The sequence below is a fragment of the Coptis chinensis genome, chromosome 2 (genome assembly GCF_015680905.1).
Source record: "Coptis chinensis isolate HL-2020 chromosome 2, ASM1568090v1, whole genome shotgun sequence".
Taxonomy (NCBI): domain Eukaryota; kingdom Viridiplantae; phylum Streptophyta; class Magnoliopsida; order Ranunculales; family Ranunculaceae; genus Coptis; species Coptis chinensis.
In genome coordinates this window covers 62908458-62934957 of record NC_141457.1, presented here as the reverse complement: position 1 = coordinate 62934957, position 26500 = coordinate 62908458, and the positions used below count along the sequence as shown (strand labels likewise).

The 26500-nt window shown below is 35.3% G+C and overlaps 2 protein-coding genes across 4 annotated transcripts; both read left to right on the top strand.

Moving 5' to 3' along the window:
* The first annotated feature begins 11193 nt into the window (after window positions 1-11193).
* LOC147517069 (uncharacterized) lies at window positions 11194-11940 on the top strand. Its single transcript, XM_086593466.1, has 2 exons — window positions 11194-11706; window positions 11818-11940. Exons 1-2 carry the CDS (start codon window positions 11209-11211, stop codon window positions 11938-11940), a joined length of 621 nt encoding a protein of 206 aa, XP_086449592.1. The 5' UTR covers window positions 11194-11208.
* A 1253-nt stretch (window positions 11941-13193) lies between these two features.
* On the top strand, window positions 13194-18028 carry LOC147517068 (uncharacterized). Of its 3 annotated transcripts, XM_086594647.1 has the most exons (9): window positions 13194-13648; window positions 13941-14168; window positions 14340-14493; window positions 15107-15187; window positions 15432-15524; window positions 15931-16291; window positions 16369-16398; window positions 17637-17731; window positions 17806-18028. In XM_086594647.1, the coding sequence occupies exons 1-4, from the start codon at window positions 13453-13455 to the stop codon at window positions 15123-15125; spliced, it is 597 nt and encodes a 198-aa protein (XP_086450773.1). In that variant the 5' UTR covers window positions 13194-13452; the 3' UTR covers window positions 15126-15187; window positions 15432-15524; window positions 15931-16291; window positions 16369-16398; window positions 17637-17731; window positions 17806-18028. The 3 variants fall into 3 exon arrangements, with proteins under 3 accessions (XP_086450773.1, XP_086450772.1, XP_086450774.1); XM_086594646.1 differs by lacking the exons at window positions 15107-15187; window positions 15432-15524; window positions 15931-16291; ... (1 more) ...; window positions 17637-17731; window positions 17806-18028 and adding an exon at window positions 14593-14985; XM_086594648.1 differs by lacking the exons at window positions 14340-14493; window positions 15931-16291; window positions 16369-16398; window positions 17637-17731; window positions 17806-18028 and having other exon boundaries at window positions 13196-13648; window positions 15432-15745.
* Window positions 18029-26500: the final 8472 nt, after the last annotated feature.

Here is a 26500-nt window from a genome sequence, read left to right as displayed (position 1 = left end):
ATAGGTGTTTTCGGGCCAAAAAGTGACACAATATGATCATTCGTTGTGACGGTTTTCATTTCATAGAAGTGAGATAACATCAATTTTTTTTAAAACTAAAATTGTAATATATTTATTACTATTTATTAATAACCTGCTACAATATGGATCACTTACAAACATAGTGAGCATAATCTACATAATATTATCACTAAACCTGCCTTACAAAAAATGCAAAACAATCTAAGGTAGCAACAATAAAAAAAAAAATCATTTCATTAATTGGAAATTCATCACCGTTCACATCAAGCAATACACTTTTGCTCGTTGACTGAAACAAACTAGCTATACAAATCATAGTCAATTTAAATTCATCCATAAACCTAGACCCGATAACATTCGTAACCAAAGTGTCACGACATAATCCAAACCCTTGACAAAGGCATCTAAAAAAAGACAACTTACATCCAAAACAATTTCTGAAAATCCCTAACAAGCCAAAATAATCATCTTAACATAAAATAGATTCACCTAACAAAAGGCATTCCATCTTCGTTCAAGTTCTTCATACACCTACAAAATAATAACAATATGACTATGTATCAATAATATCAATAACCAATATTACTGAAAAAAAAAGTGCAACCATTAATCATCCTTAGTACATAACCAAAATATGCAACATCTCAGGTACAAAAGCAAATTCCTAAACCAGATAAGTGAAAACTTAAAATCTTAGTACTCTCGGAGGGGGGTTTACCCAAATTAACACGTGTCTTTCTTGATATCTAGTTCTTTCACATGACGAAAGCAATAATAAAGTACTTGAGGCACAACTTATAGAGTCTAAAATAACTGAATGCCCATAGTCTTATGCACTCTGCCTTCTTCAGCTTTGTCAACTCTTGCCTAATTGCACCAGTCATCTGCACATGAAAGACGAATTCATTAGCTAATGAAAGCTTCAGGAGAATACAATGTTGTATAATGTACTTCATTCCAATTATAGAAGTGTCATGCCCCAAATTTTATAATGACTGAATATCAAAGACACGTGGCCTCTACAATCATTACAAAACTCAGGACGTGATACAGGCCAACCAAGCAAAACCCAAACTATACAAAGACAAAAAATCCTACAAAAATTTCGACAGAGTCTTCACTGTATTTTCAACATTTCATAAACTTAAATCATGTCATAACCTGAAAATCATAATAATATAAATATCATTGCTTAACCCAGCTACTTAACCGTCTCGACGAATGCCAGAACAGTTAAGTAACCCTTACGCCTTGAGACAATTTAGTTCCTTCCCTCAGAAGGCATTAGTTTCTCTAGTACATCTAAAATCTACTAAAAATGTTGTATAATTTACATCAGGACTGTTAGTTCCTCTATACAGGGTGAGGCGTCATTTTAACAAAATTAACCAGCAAATCAAACAAATTTACCTTGTGCAATATTGTTATATGATAATCCACCCCTGTAAGAAGGTTAGTTAGCTTACCATCCTGCAAAGAATGTTTTAAGCAAGTAAAACTAGCTAGCATACATAATAATTCAAACTTACCTACATAGTCTAAAATCATTATAATATAACACACAAATATCCCTAGCCACAACCACAATAGTCATCTTTACACATTGTTGTGACTGACACATATATCCATCTGTCTCCTCACATAACCAGTCTCACTCTCAATAATAGGCAGTCGGGATATCGACTCAGGCCCATAGAAAGCTGAGAAAGCTAGATTTATGCGTTTGTGTGCTATATATCATATCTCTCGCCACTCTTGAGGTTGAGGATTAAAACAGCGCCACTCTTTGGGCTAACATGGGCTATACTTATCCACCCCAATGATCAGCCAAGGAATTTTTCTAACAGCTTAAACTTAACAAGGAATTTTATCCAACATTTTCATTAATGCCAAACCCAAAATAAATATAAAATAACAAAACCAGGAGTCGTGGAGGTCTAGGGACAACACACAACATGCAAATTTAACTTATAAGGCATATAAAAATTCACGAAAGAAAAGTCCACAATTTATAACATGCCATTAAGCAATCTACCAATAATTAAAATTCTCAATGAACCAAATAATCATATCACAACAAAATAAAATGAAGCCAATATATATACCGATACCATTTCAAGCCTTTTCAGGGTATACTCACAATACCCATTTATGAATAAACAATCCAAGTTTCATCCATTTCAATTATTATATCCTCTTCAGAACCCCTGAGTTCCCGTGGTAACACCACCACCAAATAAATATTAAATTTGCACAAAATCCGAACGTGATCATCATCACATATAAATATATTACTACATGACCACCGTTTAATTTAAACAGTTCAAAAGAATACAACAATAATATTTAACCCCTACTTACATCAAGACGAGTAGCTCCTTATACTTTCTGAGACTCGTGGGATAGCTTCTCGTTTAAGTAGAGGCATATAGTTTCTTGACTCGCACGTAAGACACAAATTTATACACAGATATGACAACCATCACACATATATCAGTGTACAAACTAAAAATACAATATGTATACTATAACGGTTGCACCTTCAACTAAGGTTGCCTACGTATCCAATTTTTCAAGATTATATTCAAGTTACGTAGCAGCTCTTACTATTAATTAGGGTGTTTCTATAGGAATGGAAAGTGTGTATAGTTGCTCCTCCATCAAAGCATGAACTTTGCACGCTTCCTTATCGTCATGTGTTCCCAAAGGAATATACCCAACGTCGAGTTCAGTAACGGAACGAGACGATGGCCGAACTTCTCATTGTCTCTGCCAAACTTTAAATATCTCTTCCAACTAAATAATCCTATTTCACAATTTCTTCCATAATATCATAAACTTCTACAAGTAAAGAAAGTAAATGTGTATATCACCCAAAAAAAATCATCCATAATGAAATTCACATCAAAAGTTATCCACAAACAAAGTTTAGTTCATAACAATAAGCAATTAAAATTACAAAATAAGTATAGAAATAAATTTTCAACCTCAGCACAATGGCGATCGTTCTTGATAAAACTTAGATGTTAAAGAATTTTGCTCTGCCTAAACGCCTTAACTAGTTGAGATTTTCACTTTGTTCAATTGACCACAAGAGTGTTCACTTTCTCCCAATAAGTGAACACTTCATCATAATAGAAAACCAACATCACTAATAGTATCTCAACAACATATATTCCATCAAAATCTAACCATCCATCAATCTGAAAAAACAAGCTTAAACTAACAAAAAAATATAAGAAAATAGTAAAACAAAAGAAACCCAATTACCAGAAACCCATACGAATAGCAGCTCATTCTTGCCTCAACCCTGAAACTTTTAGGTGGAGCACGAACTCCGGTAGCAACAGCAGCATTAAAAGCATCATCCGTTGAAGAACACTGAGAAGTCTCTGAAGCAGCTCTATGATGACTTCCTTTAGAAAACCCTTTCCAACCTGAACTCAAATCTTTTTAAGAGCTTCTCCATAGTTTCCACTTCTTATTCTTATTACCATTAACCTTCTCCTACAAAAAGCACAATACCCAAACCTCAAAACTTAGTAAACAATAAAAAACAAGAAGAAATAAACCAAAAATTGAGTTTTTTTAGCTTACTTGGTCATAATGTTCTGGTTTTTTCATGCCAACTGCTGATTTTAGCCATTTCCCTGAAGCACCCATTGTTAAAAATCGGATCTTTGAGCTGATTCGAGCTTCAAAACCCCAAAATACTCTCTTTCTTGGCCTACAAATAGTTTGAGAGAGAGAGAGTGTGTGCTGGAGAGATTGAGAGAGCATGGGCTCTTTGAGAACTGTTTGTGCCCTAAGATTTTTGGGTTTCAATTTTTTGTTTTTTCTGGGGGCGCCAGACTCAAATTTTTTTCACTTCCAATTCACGAGGCTTTTCTGGTGTCGGTTTTTTCCCATACACAATATTTAGGTCTCAATTAATTTATAACTGACACATAAAGTTGCTATTTAGTGTCAATTTAAGAATAAAAGGACACATAAACTGATTTTAGTGTGTCACTTTTTAGAAAAGTGACACAAGATTTATAAAAGTGACACAACATACCTCCTCCACTTCTAAAGCAACACATTAGGCCATATTGTGTCACTTTATCTAAAAAGCGACACAAAGCCTCAAATAAAAAGCAAGACTAAAAATCCTTTTTTTTGTAGTGTCAACTCAAAATCAAGGACGCTCAACGTGAATCATACACTAGGGGCTTCGCCAAAGAACAGTTGCTTCGACACGAGCACCTCACTAATCCAGAGGTATCTACCACCATTAGCATGTATTAACAACTACGTGCTAGTTCGCATTTTTGTAGATCAACTAAAACGCCATGCTGACGACATATAAAAGATCTAATAAAATTCAACAGTCGTCACATTAAGTATGGAATGGCCACTCAGTCTACTGAAATGCCACCCAACTCACAGATCATTCACAAGAGTCTTGCCAATAAAGGATTTATACTTTTAGGACCAGTTTAGGATCGAGCTATCATGGTATCATACTAATAGACTACCTCGTCCAGTTGAAACTCATCATGTACTCGCCTCACGAGCTCACTCCAAAGTGACTCAAGCCGAGTGGACGACCTCGTCCAGGACCTACTCATTATGTACTCGCCTCACGAGCTCACTCCAAAATGACTCTAGTCGAGTAAATAGTCTCGCCAACTCCCTATACTTCTAAGACTAGTTCAGGATTTAGCTATCATGGTATCATACCAATGGACGACCTCATATAGGAGCAACTAAACATGTACTCGCCTCACGAGCTCACTCGAAAGTGACTTAATATAAGCCGGGTGGACGACCTTGTCTAGGATCAACTCCACATGAACTCGCGTCACGAGCTCACTCCAAAGTGACTCAAGCCGAGTGGATGACCTTGTCTAGGATAAACTCCATACGTACTCACCTCACGAGCTCACTCCAAAGTGACTCAAGCCGGGTGGACGACCTCGTCCAGGAGAAACTCAACGTTGGAACGGCCACTCAATCTACTAAAGCGCCACCCAACCTACAGATCGGTCACTCATATGCAGAATGATCTAAAGCCAGGAGCAACTCAACATGTACTTGCCCTACGAGCTCACTCCAAAGTGACTCAAGTCGAGTAGATGACCTCGTCCAGGAGCGACTCAACAGTCGAACGGCCACTCAGTCTACTAAAACGCCGAAACATGAACTATGTCTGACTTGATTTAGCTCCCCCCATGTGTTTCCCATATGTGGAACTACTCTCTTATCAGGTCACCCTTCTGAACAGGGCAATCTAATTAGAAGGGGATGTGTGAGGGACTAATATACACAACCAATGTATATTATACACGTGTCCAACACAACTTATCAGAGAACACTTCTCCCAACGATCTCATTACGAACTCATAGCGAACTGACAGTCTCTCCATGAGATCGCCGAGCAGGCTGCCCGAATACGCATTCACGAATTGCCATCACAATGCGCCATCGTAATAGTCAGTAACGAACGAGCCAGCTGTCTCCATCTAGTCCAGAACTTCAGCCACACTTATCAATGCTCCATAAAATCTCACATCAATACGACCTGACTTGACGGAAGAGAAGACAGAGGATCACCATGAAGACTATAAAAGCAGACTCCATTCTCCTTCCAAAGGGGAAAGGAACTCTATCCATGGAGGCTGGATCCATTCCATCCGCTCACCCTAGATCGACTCCATCCGCTGGAGCTGGGTCGACTCCCTCCGAGAGATCACTAGATCTACTCCATCTTCCCCCTAGGCTCTCCAGAAGAGACCTCTCTATCTACCACACCAGATCTAATCACACCAAATCATGAGCTACGTCTAACTTGATTCAGGTTCCTCAGGGAGAACCTGATACGTAGGCAGTACGTTCGGAACGAACTCACTCATATCCACAATCTTTCCCCAATTTCCCCAAAATCTATACATTTGTAAGGTTAGACCAAACTTAACCTTTAGAGGGGCAATGAGGTGTCTGTCACGCGTACACTTATTTTAAGTTGTTTAGCACAATATTTTTGCCTTTTTCTTTTTATCACAACTAGGTTGCAAATACTCCCGTATATTGCCCAATAATAATGCGTGGAGTAAGCATATTAATTTTCGCAAAAAGAAGAATTTGCTTCATATATAATAATAAAAACAAGCGGCATTCTTCATTCCCATGCAACTTGTAAGGAATAATGGAAACAACAAGAAAAATAAATTAACGGGCAACGATGATAGTATCTCTGTGTTTATATTTTGCATTAAAGCCATTATATAAACAATGGATAAATGTTTATCTAGTCAACAACATGGTGCATTTTGTCATTTACACCCAGGATGAAATCTTTCAAAATATTCCAACATAATCTTCATGGTGAATGTCTGTTGTGGATCAATGCTATCTTTAAAAAAAAATCAACATAATCTTCCTGGCAACGACCTTAATATTGCAGAGACAAGAGATCTCATCCAACAAAGGTAGACACAATCAATGATCACAATCAGACAATCCGGCAACATGACTGAAAGAGTAAAACTGAAATCCAAGCGCACCACTTAAATGGACAAGCTCTGCAAGGCATATTGTTTAACGGACATCTTGAAGAAGTTGTGTGAGCTTGTCAATTTCTTAAGAGAGTCAATTGGAAAAATGTACAACATGGAGAACCATGCATTCCATTGTTTAACAGAGTTTGTTAACACTGTTATGCTTTGGTTCTCAGGCAAATGGTGAAACCCTTTTGAATATAGTTAGCAAAGATAGAAACATCTATTAAGAGTACACTCCTAAAACACGTGCAAAGCAAACATGAACATGGACATGTTTTCACTCAATTAAACTCATCACTTAGAGTTTATTCATTTTTTAAAAATGCAAAAAATTATATTTTTTAAATTAAAGCCAAGACAAAGACAAAATGACATATTCAACCGGAGAAAAACAATATGATCCAAGAGAAATCCACATGAACACGTTTTTGTCCAAGTAAAATCACTGTGAAATTATTCGAAAGAAATTAGATAAGTATATTTCCAGGTTAATGCCATAACAAGTATGAAAGACAAATTTGATCAACGGAGTAAAAACCTATGATTTATCAAGAGAATCTACAATAACACTCTTTTATCCAAGTACTTTGAAATTATTCATAAAAATACATAATAAATTAAAGCCAAAACTTGGATAAAAGGAATAAAGGAAAAAAATCAGTAGGAGCAAAAACCTAGGATTTACCAAGAGAAATCCATATGAACAAACGTTCTTAACAAAGTAAAAACAAAATCACTTTGAAATAATTTCGATGGTTATAATAAAATATGTAGCTAAGCTAAGTTAAATCCAAAACTAAGATAAAAAAAAAGACAACAATTCGGAGTAAAAACCTATAACTTACCAAGAGAAATCGACATGAACACCTTTTAATATGTCCAAGTAAAATTATTTTGAAATTCTATTAAGAAAAACAAAAAAATTATATTTGTAAATAAATCCAATACTAGAATAAAAGGACAAAATGAAACAGAGTAAGAACCTATGACTTACCAAGAGAAATCCACATGAACATGTTTTTATCCAAGTAAAATCACTCTGAAATTATTTAAAAGAGAGTACAGACAACAAAGAAATATATTTATTACAAGTTCAAGCCAAGAAAGACAAAAGGAGTCAGGGTCAAAACTATGATTTATCAAGTGAAATCCACACGAACATGTCATATAAGTAAAATCACTTTAAGATAACAATTTGAAAGAAATATATTCCTGAGTTAAAAGTCAAAACCATGATAAAAAAAGGTAAAAATTAAACCACACGAGCATGTTTTTAACTAAGTAAATCACTTTGAAATTATTTAAAAAGGAAATATATATATGTACTAGCATACGCACCGACTCTTTTAAAAACTTGCTCAACAATTATAACTATATACATATAGAAATTTTCTAACAAATCGTAACTTCTGTTTTCGTCGTAACCTGTTTTAATTTCCTAACAAATTGTTTTTATCAAGTCTTAAAAATCCGTTTTAATTTCTCAACAAATTATTTTAATTAAGTTTTAAAAACACGTTTTTTAATTGGCCTGGGTAAAGATCCCATTTTTAATAGGAGAAAGATTCCCGTTTTAATTAGAGGTGTTGGATTTTTCTTTTTCAATAGGGAAGGACGAAATTCCCATTATAATAGGAGAAGGATTCTCGCTTTAATTAGAAGTGCTAAAATTTCTCTTTTCAATTGAAGACAAATTCAAGTTTTAATAGGAGTTGATGACGAGGAATTTTAAGAGGGCTAGAAAAATACCTCTTGTGGGAGTTTTAATATTAATATATTGATTGATATATAGGAGTTGATGACGTGAAATTTTAAGAGAGCTAGAAAAATATCCCTTGTAGAAGCTTTAATATTAATACTAGAAAGAATACCCGTGTATACGCACCAACTCTTTTAAAAACTTATTCAACAATCATAACTATACATATAGAAATTTTATAACAAATTGTGATTTCTGTTTTCATCGCTAACCCGTTTTAATTTCCTAACAAATTGTTTTTCTTAACACTACAAGAAAATAGACTTTTTCCCACGGTTACCCAGTATTTTTACCCACGGTCATGAACCCTTGCATATTTGACTACGAATTTTGACCGTGGGAAATAAGTTTCTCCCAGTTCCGTTGGTTCAATATTTTTAGCCACGGCTTAACTGTTTGCTTTGACCGTGGGTGCAGCCACGCGAGAAACCGTCGGGTCAGATTTTTTCATCTTGACGGCTATTCTATGTGTACTAACCGTGGGGATAGGGCTCTAAAATTTGGGCGGGTCGACCAGTTTGCTTCCCCCCAACAAGAACACACTGAGGTAACTATTTTCTCCAACACCCACTTAGCTTCGTCCCCCACGCCACCGCCAGTTAACATTTTCCTCTATTTTTTTTTCCTGTTTCTCCAACACCCACTCTCATCTCAACAAAGGTAGTTATTTCAAGCACCAATTTTTTTGCATTCATTCAATCACCGATTTATTTCAAGCACCGATTTTTTTAGGGTTTTATTTGACAAAATTTTAATCTTCTTAGGATTTACAGAGTGGGAAAGGGATTACAATCTTTGAGTCTCTTATCCAAACGCAATTTTGCCATTACAAGTATGTTTTCTTGCTCCTTTTTTCTTCTCATCACTGCTTTCATAATCGTTCTTATTTATTATATTAAAGCTATTTGGTTTTGGGTAGTTTGTTTGAAAATTTTATGCCCTTGGTCTTCTCTCTTTCTAGCAAAACATTTATGTAGTCAATCACTGGAATTTAAACATTTGTTTTTTATGTTTTGAACTTGTTTGATTAATTGCTGTTCTAATTGGTGTAGCATGTGTTGATTGTTTATATTGAGTTCATAGATAAAGTAAATGTCATACTTGGATTAGATGTTGTGTTTGAATGTTTGGTACAACTACAGTCATTCCAATGATACTTTTATGTTTAAAGCTAGGCTTGAATTGCTTTTCTTGATGCTATATTTATCCTCCTTTTGAGGTGTGTCTCTAGTATACCCTTTCGACACACTGATATGGTTAATATGTTGAACTTGTATGTATGGTTATTCGTAGTGAAGGGGCTGATTTCCATATTACTCAAGAATCTATTTTTCTCATCAACAAAGCAACAGTACATTTTTTCAATTTATAATTTTTTGGGCTTCTATTAATTATATTTATTTATTTTTGCTTGGATATACTTTTTTAAAATACGTTATCTAATTCTTAACACTAGTAGCAATCAAGAAAAAAAAAAATATTAAGACTAGTGCTTTTATGAAATAGTTTATTCCGAAAGAGTACTCCAATATATATGCATTGAATTGATATATTATTATGTCTAACATTTTTGAATGTTGTGTGTATCTTTTATTTATTCCTAGATACGCCATGGAAGATTCTATTCCAATCGATAGAAGTTGGATTGAATTAGATCACCATGACGAACGATTTCTCAAGGGTGTTGAAGAGCTTCTAGAGTTTGCAAAAAAGTACCATCATAATAAGGTATTGATACCGTGTCCATGTCGCGTGTGTAGAAAGAGAGTGAGAAACTGCATGCATGTAATCAATATAATCCGAGAGATTCTCAAATCTTTGAAGTAATTTGAAAGCAGCTGCTTCTCCAAGAATAGCAAGTTGTTGTCTTCCTCTAAAATGAAGTCGTGGCATGAAGTATTCGTTGTAGATTATTCTTAGTTGTTTTTCTATTGAAGGTGGTAGCTTTACTTCTCTTTCTTCTGAACTAGAGAAATAAGAAATTGCCATTTGTTTTTTTTGAGAGTTGACAGAGAGTGAAGAAATGTGAATTGTTAGTTGTTTCAAAAGCAGTGTTATTGGCGCTTAAATATGCATGTTTGCCTTAAGAATTAGGAAAGTCGTACATGGTCATGTGGGTGACTAAAGTGACATGCTGATGTGGTACACTGGTGCTGGTTAAGTGTGCTACTGTATATAAAGTAGGAGAGTAGTCTTTTGTTTTTCGATAACCATTTTGTAGAGTAGTTAGAAAGTAGTAATTACTTTGTTAAGATTCCTTTTCCTCTCTTTTTTTCGATAGAAAGTGGGATTCTTTCTTGAGAACTTGCTTGACGGATCAATCCAATTACAAGTTTAATTCGATAGTCTAGTTTTTACTTTTTACAACAAATCCGGTACTCTCTCAGCTCTAAAACCCAAACAAGACCCTTTCCTTTACATATGCAATTTTTTTGTTTGACGTATTGTATGTCTATTTTAAATCTGTAAGGATATCTATTCAATTTTAAACATTGTCTTCTGCCCGTGCCCATGTTTGATTCATATTATTAGCTATTGTGGCATTGTCTTGTGCACGCCCCATGTTTGATTATTTGTTTTATAATGCATTTTTTTTTTAAGATCAGGTAATTTACAATGGTTAGCAGCACTTCACATGGTTCAGTTCGACTTCAGGACTCCCCAGGGGCAGGTAATGTGGTATTTACAAGGATATTACCTTAAAGTTCATTGCCATCAAAGTTGTGCCCATATGCTTATTTTCTTCTTTGGTCATCAACTCTTGAGACATGTTATTAGCGTATAACATTAGACATGTTATTTACTGAAATTTTGAGACCTTATTTTGTTGACATTAGGCTACATAACATTTTACTTCTCTGACTTTCACCCATTTTATGATCAGGTATGTCTGCCACTTCACGGAAAAGGTCGGGTAATACTGGAGGCCCAGCTATTCCGCTTTCGAGAAGGTTGAAACCGGGTGAGAAAATTGTTCTTCGACTAACTGAAGACACTTTGCAGCCTTGCTCCCCTAAACAGGGTGTACATCACTTGTCTAGTGAAATTGCTACGCTTGTTAAGCGCGAGATCCCGATTTATTATAAGTCTTTTCCATATATGATTATGAGTTGTGCTAAGAACGATAGCTTCCCTTATAAAACCATAATTGATAGTTTGAATAATATGTTTCAATTTGAGGGTGATGATGATGATGAGGGGGTTGGTGGTGATTATGTTCGGGACAAGATCATGGCTGCTTGGAGGAGCCACAAGTATGACTTAAAGAAGATATACCTTGATGGTAAGGATCCGGAAGAAGTGAGAACAATGGAAGCCCCAGAAGACATTCCTTTGGAGGATTGGAGAGCTTTTGTGGAGCTCTGTAATTCAGATGACTTTAAGGTTTGTAAACCATAACCAATCATTTTACATTACCTATTCGATAATATGTTCTCTGATAAATTGTGATCTCTCTTTGTATACTGGTTTATTTTTTTTATCAATGACGTGTAGGCAAAAAGTGCGACAAATCAAATTAATCGTATGAAGCAAAACGTAACCCAATTGCTTTCGGGAAGGACACCGCACAACTTGTTCGCCATGAGATTGCAAAGGAAAAGAGGTGTGCGGATGTAGAGTTTTTCCGTGGTGATCTGTACCTAGGCATGTATAGCCACGGGAAAAACAAAATTCCGCAAAGACAGGATTTGGCGGTAAGTCTTTATATGGTACCTTTTGTGATTTTGCAATTTACATACATAAATATGGTATTGATACTCGGAGTTGGTATGTTTATCTATCAATAGGATAAGATTGGAGCACAGTCCGCCTCCAATCCTCAATCAGACCCGACTTGTGATGCTGTGGCGGAGGTTTGAAATTTAATTATTTTATTTCAAATGGTAAATTAGTCTAGAATATTAGTTATAAGCATAAATTAAATTATGCCAATTAAATAGGTTCTTGGCAAGGATGGTAGAGGACGCATGCGGTTAATGGGATCGGGTTGCTCCAAATCAAAATTGAAGAACTCAGCTCCTTATGTCAAGAGGAATCAGAAACAAGTGAAGGCGACTTCTGACTTAGCAGCCTTGTTTGAAGAGAAACTTGATCAGGTGACTAACAAATTTCAAGGGTAAGTAGATCAGCTGACTCAAACAGTGCAGACTCTCTCCTGTATGATACCAATCACGCCTAGTACCCCTAATGGACCATCTTCTTCTTCTGGATTCTCTTACAATAATGCAGCTTCCAATGTATGTAATATATTTAATCTTTTTTATATTCTTAATGAAATAACCAGACTCGTTTTCCAGGATACCAGTTACATTGATGCTGAAGTGGATGTTAGAGCTCTTTGGCCCTTGAAAAAGTTGCATCTGGGAGGGTGATAAGTGTTGATCCGGGACATAAAATTGGTAGAAGAACCACAGGGGAGGGCAATTTCCTAGTCTGCATTGAAGCTATTATCGAAAGCTCATGTGATATACTTGAACCATATAACCACTTTCGAACCCTTGGACAAATTGGGCAGGGAAATGTTATATGGCCTAAAGCGTTTCTCCATTTTCTCCCTCCTCGTTGTTAGGAAGTAAACTTGAACTAGTTTAACTTTTATTAGATATGTGCATAAGCTTCATTTTGAGTTCCATGCAAGCTTAAGGTACTTTATTAGATATGTAAGCTTCATTTTGAGTTCTACGTAAGCTTCAGGTACTTTATTATACATGTAACTTCATTTTGTGGAGACTGTCTTTCTGTGGATAATTTTGTTAGATGGAATAGTTTATCTTATTCATCTATTTTTTTATTTTTTTTATTGTGGAACTTGCATATGTATGTATATGTGTTTGATATTTAGGTGGTGGACTCTACTCAACTGTACTAACCCCTTTTTAACTCTGCCAATGCAAATGCATTGTCGGTCCCAAGCCCGAATAAAGGAGGAGGGAAAAGGGTGGCGACTTGAAGGACTGTTGAAACATAGGTATGTGCTATTCTACTTTGAAATAACTACATCTCACTCTTTTTAAAATTACAAGTTCACTAACTAAAGTTTGGTTGGCATCGAGGTGGTGGACTGGAAAGTATGACGAAAGAGTAAGCACTCGTCAGTTTGAAAAGCGGCATTGGGGATTATTGGATGAGATGTTGCAGGAAGCGGAAGCGGAAGCTATGGGAGGAAGCAGAAGCTGTGTTACTTCATGCGTTGTTGCAGGAAGCATATGCTTTGGTACTGCATGCGTTGTGCTTATTCTACCTGAAAAGTCATTCCAGAGGTGGGGGAACTATGTAAAGGCATGGATCTTTGTTGGTGGGATCGCAGTTGAAATTCCTGCTGCAGGTACATTTCTAAGAGAAACACAATGATTTCACACCATATTTCCATTCTGTATGAAGTACTACTAGCACGGCTCCGGCTTTACCTGCTTTTGGGTTTGCTTCTACTACTACTACTAGTACGACTCCGGCTTTGCCTGCTTTTGGATTTGGTTCTACTGCTGCTGCTACTAGTAGTAATTCTAGCTTGACTCCGGCTTTACCTAGTTTTGGATTTGGTTCTACTGCTGCTGCTACTACTAGTAATGCTAGCTCGACTCCAGCTTTACCTGGTTTTGGGTTTGGTTCTACTGCAGCTGCTACTACTAGTAATGCTAGCTCGACTCCGACTTTACCTGGTTTTGGGTTTGGTTCTACTACTACTACTACAACAACTGGATTGGGATCAGTTGCAAAAAGTACGTCTGCGGCAACAACTACTACTAGTTCTTTCACTGGTTTAGTGTTTCCGAAAGCTTCAGCTCCAGCTTCAAGTCCGGCGTTGTCTTTGCAACCACAGACCACAACTACTTCACCTGTGTTTAGTGAGTTTCTTAATACTGTTTTAGTCTATGATTGGTTCTTTTGTTTAGATACTAGCGTTGGATTACAATTCATACAACTAGATTTTGCAAATAAATGGGGTTTGTAATGATTAGGATACTTAGAGGTGAAGTAGTAATTGGATTAATTTTTTTTTTTTTTTATAATTTTAGTGGCGGCACAAGTAGAAGCAGCTAATACAGTAGAGAATAATCAGCCAATTGAAGATCCACCATCATCGAGATTTACTTGGACGATAGAGAATTTTAATAGAATCAATACTAAGAAGCATTATTTTGACATTTTCGTCGTTGGCAGGTTTAAATGGTAAGTAGTGGAGATTTTTGTTAAAATTTTGATTATGATTTTTGTTATTTGATTGGATTGTTTTTTCGTTTTTCGAGTAATTGTATTGTTTTTTAATAGGCGGGTATTGATTTTTCCAAAAGGGAACAATGTGGATCAGTTGTCAATGTACTTAGACTTGATTATCAATACTAAAGATAGGTGGAGTTTCTGAAACCAAAAAATCATCAATACTAAAGATAGGTGGAGTTTCTCAAACCAAAAAATCGTCAAACCCATCAACAAAGGGAACACCAGAATCCATAAAAAGCTCATCACTACCCACATCAATTAGAAAAGACTTCTTCTTGATTCTAGAGTCCACCAAAGTTGTTGTCCTTGTCACATCCCAGTGTTTAGTTGTCCTTTCTACACAGCTACTAGTATACTATGTGTTAACTAAGTTCTAGTTTTAGAGGGGTTCTGGATGAGCTAGATTTATTTTTTCCTGGGCTAAAGCTTTACCTAAAGATCCCTAGTTTAACAGCTAGCTAAATTGATATGCATTTTAGGATATGTCTGATTGGTTAATTCTATGTTTGTTCTGTAAAAGATTAGTAATTTTCTTCTCTTGTTGCCTGATATTCCATTGCAGGCGTAATATTTGTTCATGACCTCTCTCAAAGAAGGCCAAAATCAAGCTTGCAAAAGTGGGCAGCAGAGGTTACTGCAACTGGTACATTTTCTACCCCTCTAGGATCTGGTGGTCCTGGTGGTCTTCCTGTACCATATATTGTGATTGGTAATAAAGCAGATATTGCTGCAAAGGACTGCCATCCTATGTTTAAAAAACTACATTTCTATTAAAGTGGTGATCTTACCATGCCTCTCCTGAAGGCTTGCTGGTAATGCAAGTTTACAAGTGCTTAAATAAATAGTTAAGTACTAAACCTGATTTCTTCTCTCTCTATTTCACGCAGATGGACATGAGGTATCCTTCACGTATAGGTTACAGACTTACAGCTGACGTTGAAAGCTTGGCATGGGACCCAAATGATCAGAACTCATTTGTGGTAATTTATTCGTTCTGAAATGCTGTTTGAAATTTATTTTCGTCATCAACATGTAATCTAGTGTTGGGACGGGAATAGTCCTTCAAGATGGCAGAGCACATGTCGTTGAGTCTTTGTGCTAGAGCTTAGGAACTAGATTTTATAGATGTCTTTTGGATCTTTTTGACCAAAACATCTATATATCATCCTGTAATTTCATTTCATACTCAGTCAAGATGACATAATAGATTCTTTTTAAACACCCATATATCAACCTGTAATTTCATACTCTGTCAAAATGACGTAACAAATTCTTTATTAGTTGAGTTTCATAGAAAAAGCAACCTACAAGTACAATAGCGAAAAAAAAAAATCCAAGTCTAAATAGAGTATACTATGTGACACCATATCACCTTGCTGTTGACAGGTTTAATATTATCTTGTTCATGGGCGAGACGTACTTGGTGATGATCGTGGACTTCATACTCTTTGTTTTTTCCCGATCAGTACCATTGTATAGAAGATTTCCTTGCATGCATATCCCCTAAACAAACAAACAAAAAGTTAGAAATTATGTGGTGAAGAAAGCATGGTATATTCGTGCCCCCAACAAAGAGGATGATCTTTAGGTCTAAATAAGCCACTCCCCACCCAAAGATGGTACTGTGCAAGGTTTTGACGTCCGGGGTGCTGCATCAAACCCAGATTCTGGTTGCAAGCCATGCTTCACTCTCCATGCTCATGACGAGGCTGTTACTACAGTTTCATTTAATACTTCTGCACCTAAGGCATGTGTTTCTCACCCAAAATCTCCAAATTTTCTAATTGAATTGCTGCTTTAATCGATTATATGGTTTGTTTGCAGCTGCTTGGAACGGGGTCCATTGATAAAATGGTATGTACTCTTTTGTGTCTTTTATTAAAGAACTCTAGGCTAACTCTTACTTCATCATACATTGATTTTAACTAAATTCATCAGTAATTTGCTTTTCTGGTTGTAAGTGAAACCTCTCCTCTTATAAAGGCTTCGGCATCGGATTTTCAATTGCCTTTTTTCCTTTAATACCAAATGTGATCCTTGGAATAATTTACATGCTAAATAAAAAGTTGGGCAAATACGTAAATTCACATGATCGTCTAGTAGATTATTTTTCCCTTATATACTCTTAAAAGTCTCATCTTAAGATAGATAGTTTCGTCATTACATTATTTTCTTCCAAAAAGGTAGAGGCAGGAGTAATGACCCCACTTCACTTACGCATTGTGTGTGAAATAACTCAAATAAGATTACAATAAGTGAGATACACTTTTAGTTTTTTCTTACACATAAATTGCTTTAATCTACAGATAGCCTTATGGTATTTGAGTTTTTTTTTATCTTACTTTTTTAGGTAAACACTAAGGTATTTCTTGGGGATCCCTTTTTAAGAGTTAAAATCCATGTCAGAGTTCTAAGAGGACATCTGTCGGAGGGGATTTTTGTTTTTTTATCCGTAAAAGTTAAATTTCATTCCCAATAATAATAAGAGTGTTACAAACAAGATAGCTAACCCTTAGCTGTCGGAGGGGATTAAACACTAAGGTGTGTTTTTTTTTTTTTTCCGGTGTTATATAAGTCATGTATTCATGTGAATCCCTTTTTAAGATTTAAAATCCATGTGAAAGTTCTAAGAGGACATCTCCCTGTTATATTCTTATATATAGGCTGAAACCAGCTAAGGCCGTATCCTCTACTGACTGGCTAGTTTGTATAATGGTTCTGGGTATATTAGTGATAAGCAAAAGGTATGTCCTGTCGATAAAATAGTGACGTACACATTAGTATCTGACAAATAACTTTTATCTACTTAAACTCTAGCTGTATTTGTATGTATTTGTATTTGTAATTGAACAATTTTGAATAGCTTAATGGATACTGTGTCCCAAGTACTTCCCCCTTCCAGGTATTTTCTAGTAATGAGCTGTCTCCTATTGTTTTGGTTCATGGAATTTTTGGATTTGGTAAAGGGTGCCTTGTAATCTTTATATTTTTGTTTGAGATTTTCATTGTTTCATTTTATTATTGATTGGAGTTTTGGGATTTATGTTTCGTTTTATTATTGATTGGAGTTTTGGGATTTACCTTATTTGTAGAGATTGGGAAACTTGTCATATTTCGTTGGGGCAGAGGAGAAAGATGAAAGGGTACTAGTTCATGACTTGGGCTCTTTAACAAGCATACATAATAGGTAGGCTACTTTAGTTTGTGTGATTTTTTGTTCTGTATTAGTTGGATTACTTATGTCGTTATGGCATTTGTCAGGGCTCATGAATTGTTTTATTATTTGAAAGGTGGACAAGTAGATTATGGAGAAGAACATAGTAAAATATTTGGTCATTTGCAGTTTGGGAGGATATATGAAGAAGGATAGAAGATTGTTATTGGCGAGATTGTTACATTTTTTTTGTGGAAGTTGTATATCTGTTGAATTTCATATTCTGTGTTGGTGTATTTGATCTCAATGCGGGGGCACTACTCATTCATTTTGTTGGACATTTAAGCAGAGCCTGTGGTTAGAGTGTTTCAAAGAAATCCGGGCCGACATGGTTAGTTTATTTTTTTAAGCTGCAAATGTAAGGTTTATTAGTGAACTTGTGATGATGAGTCTAGATAGCTAATAAGGTTGGAAATGGCGAAACACTTTGCCGGATGATTTATCTTTTATATACCTGTATATTTGTTTTCAAGATCTTGGTTAATTTAATCCTTGGTTTTGTGAGCTTTTATATATATATCTTTCGGGATAATTAATAAGGTGTATGATGGTTATTTGGAGGTGTAAGACCTTTGTTAGGTGATTGGTGGTTATTTGTGGATTGCAGGTGAAAAGATTAAGAATTGAAATATCAATTATTATTATTTTTTTTTTAAAAATAGCTCTCCCACGGTCTATAGCCGTAGCAAAAATTCAGATCCCACGGATCAAAATCGTAGGCAAAATGCCCTTTTCCCACGGTACAACACTGTAGGTAAAAGTGACCTTTTGCCACGGCCCAAAACCGTCGGTACAAGTTACCTTTGTCCACAGCCGACAACCGTCGGTAAAAGTGACCTTTTGCCACGGATTGTCCAACGGTTTCTGCCGTGGCCATACCGATAGCAAAAGCTGACTGTGGGCATTTCCGACGCACAAAAAGCCCATGGTCCTGCGACGGTCCAAAACCTGTTTTCTTGTAGTGTAAAAATCCGTTTTAATTTCTCAACAAATTGTTTTAATAAGTATAAAAATCCAATTTTTTAATTGGGGGAGGGATCCCGTTTTAATTTAATTTAGAAGTGTGATTCCTGTTTTTAATAGGAGAAAAATTCTCGTTTTAATTAGAAGTGCTAGATTTTTCTTTTTCAATAGGAAATGAATTCCCATTATAATATGATAATGATTCCCGTTTTAATTAGAAACGCTAGAATTTTTCTTTTCAATAGGAAAGGAATTCCCGTTTTAATAGGAGTTGATGACGTGAAATTTTAAGAGAGCTAAAAAAATATCTTTTGTGGGAGCTTTAATATTAAACTAGCTTGTAGGCTCGTGCATACGCACCGACTCTTTTGAAAATATTTAGATTTTTTTTTGAAAATTGGGACTACCATTTTAGTCACTAACCCATTTTAATTTTCTAACAAATTGTTTTAAATGAAGTTTTAAAAACCCATTTTTTTAATTGGGAGAGAGATCATGTTTTAATAGGAGAATAATTCATATTTTAATTAGATATGTTAGATTTTCCTTTTTTAATAGAGAAGGAATTCCCATTTTAATAGGAGAATGATTATCACTTTAATTAGAAGTGCTAGAATTTGTTTTAATAGGAGAGAAATTTTCGTTGTAAAAAGGGATTCCCGTTTTTCAAATAGGAGAGAAATTCCCGTTTTAATAGAAGATGACGTAGAATTTTAATAGAGCTCGAAAAATACCCCTTGTGGGAGCTTTAATATTAAGACTAGCTTGTAGGCCCGTGCATACGCACCGGCTCTTTTGAAAATATTTAGATTTTTTTTAGAAAATTGGGACTACCGTTTTAGTCGCTAATCCGTTTTAACTTTCTAACAAATTGTTTTAATTAAGTTTTAAAAACCCATTTTTTTTCAATTGGGAGAGAGATCATGTTTTAATAGGAGAATAATTCCCATTTTAAATAGATATGCTAGATTTTTTCTTTTCAATAGGGGAGGAATTCCTATTTTAATAGGAGAATGATTCCCGCTTTAATTAGAAATTCTAGAATTTGTTTTAATATGAGAGGAATTCCCGTTATATATAATAGGAGAGAAATTTCCGTTTTAATAGGAGATGACGTAGAATTTTAATAGAGCTTGAAAAATACCCTTGTGGGAGCTTTAATATTAAGATATAGATATAGATATAGATATTGATATTGATATCTACTATTTATATACTAAATTAGAGACCTCTAAAAGTGATCTACTATTTATATACTAAAGCAGAGACCTCTAATAGAAGATTTTCTCTCTCTTATGTGGCACTCTAATATGAGAGTTAACATTTTCTCTCTCTTATGTGACACTCTAATATGAAAAATAGTCTTTTATAATAGTCTACAATCCCACGTATATGGAATCTCTTTGGAAAGTTTGAGTATATTTCTAATTCTTATATTTGGAGAGTCTGAGTGTATTTCCAATTCTTATATATTTGATCAAATAAAAAAAAATTGCTAAAAAATAGATGATTTGTAGAAAGTAATTTTCTATTATGAATCAAACACTTTTAGTGTTCCAATTATTATATATTTGATCAAATAAAAAAAATTGTTAAAAAAAAAATAGGTGATTTGTATAAGCTAATTCCATATTACAAATCATACACTTTTAGTGTTTATGATAAAACACCAACTTATTTTGAATATATCCTTAACATGGCCTCAAAAACACTACATATTCTTCAGTTAATAACTTATTATAAGGTGTAAAATCAGCTTCTGACGGTTCCCCACATTCTCTAAGGATTGTGTGAGATATACCGAATTAGAACACTCTAAATATTATTTGTATAACCCTTTCATATATCTAGAATTTGTTGACTATAACAATCTAGATTTTGTATTTGGATATCATCGGGAAACACAAATGAACTCAAAAGAAAAATTGTATTTGGCACTTGGTAAGCAAAATCTTAAGTATATGTACTTAACTAATTTCATTTATAAACAATACATTTAGAATGACATGATCTTATCTATTATTCATGTTGGAATTGAATAAGTATATTTTGCATGTATACAAACAATCACATAGAAAAAAAGAAAATACTTGGGAAAGTATTCTAAGTAAGTGAACACATTTTCTTGAAAGAATTTTTTTTTTTTGTATTTATCAATTCATCATAGAACATGTTCATGTGACAAATATTTTCAAGTGGGAGTAGTATATTCTTTGAAGATATGGAAACAATCAATCTGTTTTAGTGATTTGATAGATATTTTAGTGATTTGTACAAATTAGTACGTAAGCCGAGCGGTGATGATTTACCACTAAATCACCATAAATCTAAGAAAACTATTATACAAGCTAGATTGAGTTTAAGATAATTCTATTTGAAAATTACGGGTTAATATCCTAAACCACAAAGTGAAGAAGCTATCTCAATTTAACCTCTTAGTTTCTAAGTACTTATGCACCATAATCGCTGTTCATTAACGTATTTCGATTTATTTTTAATAAAAATATATTCTGATTCAAAATTTTGTGAGATATTTTTTAAAGCCTTTTCAGCACGCAAAATATTTAATAGATCCTGGGCGTATGCCCGGGTCCAAAGTCTAGTTTTTCTCTAATATTAGAGATAGCCTTTTCTCTCTCCTAAGTGGCTTTCTACAATACTTTCTTTAGAGAGTTTTATTGTATTTCCACTTTTCACAAGAGAGTCAACATATGGAAAACCTGCCTAAAAAATAGGTGATTTTGTAATTTGATAATCAATCTCTCCATAGATTTCCAACTTCACCGTGAGTTTCATAATCCAACTACAATTTGAACTCTTGAGCTACCAAGCGTGTGTTTTGCTCCTCAACTTCAATGTTAAAAAATAACTTAAAAATGAGATCAATATTCAATATCTATATGAATAAGTCTTCAATTATCTATATGAAGACTCAAACATTATGTTTCTCCAAAATTTGAGCGTATGTCTGATCAAATCCACCAAACTTTACATCTAGAAACGTGTTGTATCTCACTCTCTACTAACACACTCCTCCTTTTATCTCTCTAGGTCTAGACCTCTCTTCCTAATGAAAAGAACTCCCCTTTTTTTTCCTTCACTTTTTCTCTTTATACCCCTATCTCTTTTCATCCCAACCATCCATCTGTCCCTCTATCTCGCGGCCTTCTTTTCTCCATATGTAGGGTTACCGTACAATAACTATGAGTCCACGGTTCGATCCTGTGCACCACACCTCCGCAGCGTATGTTATTTCAGGTTCATCTCACCGCTGATCTCCAATACCCCGGATCCTACCACCACAAAACGTAAGAATGCTAACGGTGCATATCGTGGAAATAAATTTCCTCGATCTAATCATCTCATTGCAATATATGGCTATTAGAATTTGATCATCAGCATTGATTTTCTATGCAATATTTCGAGTTACGTACATAGAAAAAGGTGGCAGCAGTGCATCAACGTTTAACTAAAGAGTAACGGTAACCTGATTCATAAGCGACAATGCCCAGTTATTATAATTCCTTCCCCGTATGTGTCAAATTGAGTCCTCCCAACATGACCAAGCAAGTATCTACATAAGAAACCGGTAAATTGGTCCAGACACCTTTTATCTGGATTGTATACTTGAGTACCTTTTATGATCCTAGTATAGTATTATCCGGTAAATTAACACCCCAAGCAAGAGTAGTTGTTGAAACTAGCACTTGCACATGTCCTTCCTTAAAGAGCGCCTCAACAAGTTCCCTGTCTACCCTTGCCATTCCAGCATGATGAATGGCAAATCCATATGGCAAGAGCGAGGCTTTTCAACATCGCTAAGAATCTCACGACTTGCATTATCAGCTTTAAGAACCGAGCCTAGGGTGTCATTAGCAAGAGCTGTTTTGATCATTTCTTTCCTCAAGTCGAACATGTATATTTTTAATACAATTTTTCTAATACACTATCTAAAAGAGTTTTCCAATCTCTACAAAATACATTGTTAGGAAACCATGCTCAAGTTTTTCTAATCTAATCTAGCAGTGACAAAAGTTTGTCTGCTTCGTCTTTGGATACTCCTTGGCCTGGTGTTAGTTTCAACTTTGATGACTTGAATGGATACCCGCGTAAGCATCTATAACAGTAGGAGAAAATTGGAGTTGGAAAGTAAGTATACAGAGTCGAGGTGTTACAGCCCGAATTTCTAAACAATTACAAAGTGAATATTTAAAATATAAATATCTCAAACATCACTCGGTTCAATTGTCTAAAAACCCAGGCTATGACGGGGTGGATACAACATATGTCAAAACCTAAAACCCACATCATAAAAAATCAACTTAACAACAAAATATCTCCAAAATTTCTCAACCATCACTTTATTAAAAGACTATCTTCCGTTCAAAAATCATCATATAAAACTCTAAGAATAATAAGTCTTCAACATCGTATTCTTATGTCATATGAATATGCAACTACGTTATTACATACTTCCAAAAAGATCAGACCTATTAAAATAAACTCCCGGACTGCTCCAGAAACAAATCCAAATCAAACGCCGCAGTTCCACTGCCTTCCACCTATGTTCCCAAGAACACACTCACGTTGCCAAAACAAAGCAAACATGGGTCAGCAAAATGGAATTTGCTGGTATGAGTAGACTAACCACATATAAACATTTCCAATATTTACTTATCCAACTAACACTTTAAATATATCATAATATAATCATTCTCAGCTTGAAAGACAGGTAGTTCCGTCATTTCAACCGGCATAGTTTCTTCCTAAGCAAGACTTCCATTTTATTAACTCAATATAATAACTTGTTTTAATAACTAAGTCATTGAATTAAAACTTACCGATATCCACTGTTGTATAAGGGTAGAACCGCGTCCCTGCACAAAATGTTATTAAGTCCTACCCTCCTGTAAAAGAAAGTTAGAACTTCTATATAATATATGTAGATATCCTATAGGTATTCAAAAGTAAGCCCAAACACACTCGCATAATCAAATTAGTTTCTCTTATCAATTAATCAATTTCTTTTCTTATACACTCACCATTTAGTACCTATGTACCTTAGGTCATTCCCGCCACATTTAAGGAATACCCAACCCTACATTCCCGTACATTCAAGGAATACAACTAACCCGCAAGGCGAATACCTTAGTTCCTCTCTAGGGCAGTCCAAACAATATAGTTATTCATGGCACATTCAATGAATATCCGGGTCATTCATGACACAGTCAATGAATACCCAATTATAACGCTAACGGGCCATTTATGACACATTCAATAAATGTCCACCTATCACATGATATCTTCAGTCATAAGACTCCTTTCCAAAACTTGAGATGTGGAGAGATCTAAAAGGGTGCGGTAAATTTGTTTACGCATTGTTAATATACCGATGTCTAAGTGTCATAACGTCACATATCATAAAATGGAATTATCACATAGTAGTTAATACACGTACACACGTATAGATAAAGGTCTTAGCCTAAAGTCAAACATGCTAATAGCCCTAGACCTATCCTAATAGCCCAAATCATAATCCAAGGTAAAAGGTCAAATTAGGTCCACTGGTCAAAGTCAACCCTGGTCAAAAGTCAACTCTAGTCAAAGTCAACCTTGGTCAAAGTCAAAGTCGACCTGCCAAGGGTCAACAATAGTCAACCAGTCCCAAACTCTTCTAACCCAAAAGCCCAAAGTCTAAAACTAAAAATCCAAATTGAAAATCTAAAATAAAACACATAAGCCCACCCACGATTTGGCCCAAACTTAAATCGAAATTCACTGTTCATCTTCTTCCTCACAACCCCTCCACCAGCGCCTCCACCACCTATGCAGCCACCACCGGCCATCTATATCCAATATGAACCCAGCGGTTTGGTTCCTGGAGAAAAACCCCATGTACCTATACCAACAATTCATGATTTCCTTATACTGTGAAAAACCCAAATCGACACCATTAATATTCTGCTAAAGCTTCACTCGCCCCTCTCCAGCACCCATTCAAACATCAAATACTACCTCAAATCAACACATCAAAACAACCCAACATCAAGAGTTCAAACTAAACAAACAAGGCGGGCGACGCCATTAATGTTCTGTAAAAGCTACCCTCGAACCACAACCAACAGCCCATCTATTCCTCACCATCCCATGACCAACACCCAAGTAAAAACCCACCACAACCCCCATCATCAATCAAAATTCAAACTAAACAGTACAACATTATCACCACAAAGTTCCAACAAAACAATCATTCCAACACACAAGAAAATAGGACGTTTTGGGTTCTGAGGTTGACGCCACTAACAACCGGTGTCAAGGCTTCGACAGCTCAATGCTAAATTCGTCATAGTTTTATTTACAGCAGTATTTTAAAAGGGTATCTAATAGCCGACACCATTAGCAAAGTCGGCACCATTAACAGAATTACCAGATAATCAAAACAAGAAACCAGTAATTCGTATATAATTAGCAGAAAAAAAATATAAAAAAAATATAAACATCCTCAGACTACTCACTACTTATAAACCGAACAGCTTTCCGAAAGCGGGAAAAATCTTGAAAGACCGAAGTCGACTGTTGTGCGAAAGGACGATCTTCCTCGTTCAAAACCTTTTCTTCTTTCCGTAAAACTCCATTTTTTTTTTCTAAAACCCTCGCTGTGTTTTCCCCCCAAAACTCTACGTGAGAAACCCCTTTTTTTGTTTTTAAAACCTCCCCGAAAATAAGGGTTGAAACTTATCTATTTTTACTTACGAGACTTTTATCGCTAAGCTGATAGTTATCCTATATTTAGTTTAACCTATTATCATTATTCTTATTCTTATTCTTATTATTATTATAGGAAAAGTAAAAGTAAAACACGGGGTGTATACGAGGGATAATGGAATATGGAATGAAAAACAATGCAGGCCTAACCTGACAGAAAGAAGAGCGGAAACATGAAGATCTTCATAGCCTGTGTCTTTTGAGTAGGCTTGTTTACATTATGGGTGAACTAGTGTTACCCCCTATTAGATGAGCTAATTAGGATCGCCCCCTAAATACACACAAAAAAAATTCAGTCAACCCAATTTGACTTTTTTTTGTGTGTATTTAGGGGGGAGACCCTAATTTCCCATCTAGTGGGGGGAAATCCTAATTGGCTCATCTAGGGGGGGGGGGGGTATTATATAAAAACTAGTAAATGATACAGCATTTTGGGAAGAATGATACAGCATGGTGCTAGTAACTACAAATGGGTATAGGTCCATGTCTTCGAAAACACTAATATCATAAATATATAATAACATATGATGGTTCATTTTTAAATTTTAGTCTAAACAATCTAATAACTATTAGATGTTGGTGAAACAAATGCAAGAAAGCTAAAGAGATGACTGTAGATAGAACTAAAAGTGATTTGACATTACTCTCTGTGCATGAAGAAAATTTAACAATTAAGAGCAAACAAAATCCGGAAATATGCGCCAGAGAATAACAACTCATTTAGTTAAACCTATAATGTAGTTTAAAGGAAGAAATGTAGATTTTCATATGCATAGAAATGTCACTAACAAAATCAAGTAATTGGGTTGAGAGCCCACTTTTCCCAAATATTTTCGCTCCAAGTCCACTTCAATTTTAATTTCCATTAGTGTTTGTGTCTCTACCATAGCCATGGTCTGCACTTTCGAATAGAAATGGATGATTGCAGCATTTTTTCAACTCCACGACAATGTTTAAGAGTGAAACCTACAAATTCAAAAGGTAGAAAGTATATCAAAGTCCAATTGGTAGTAG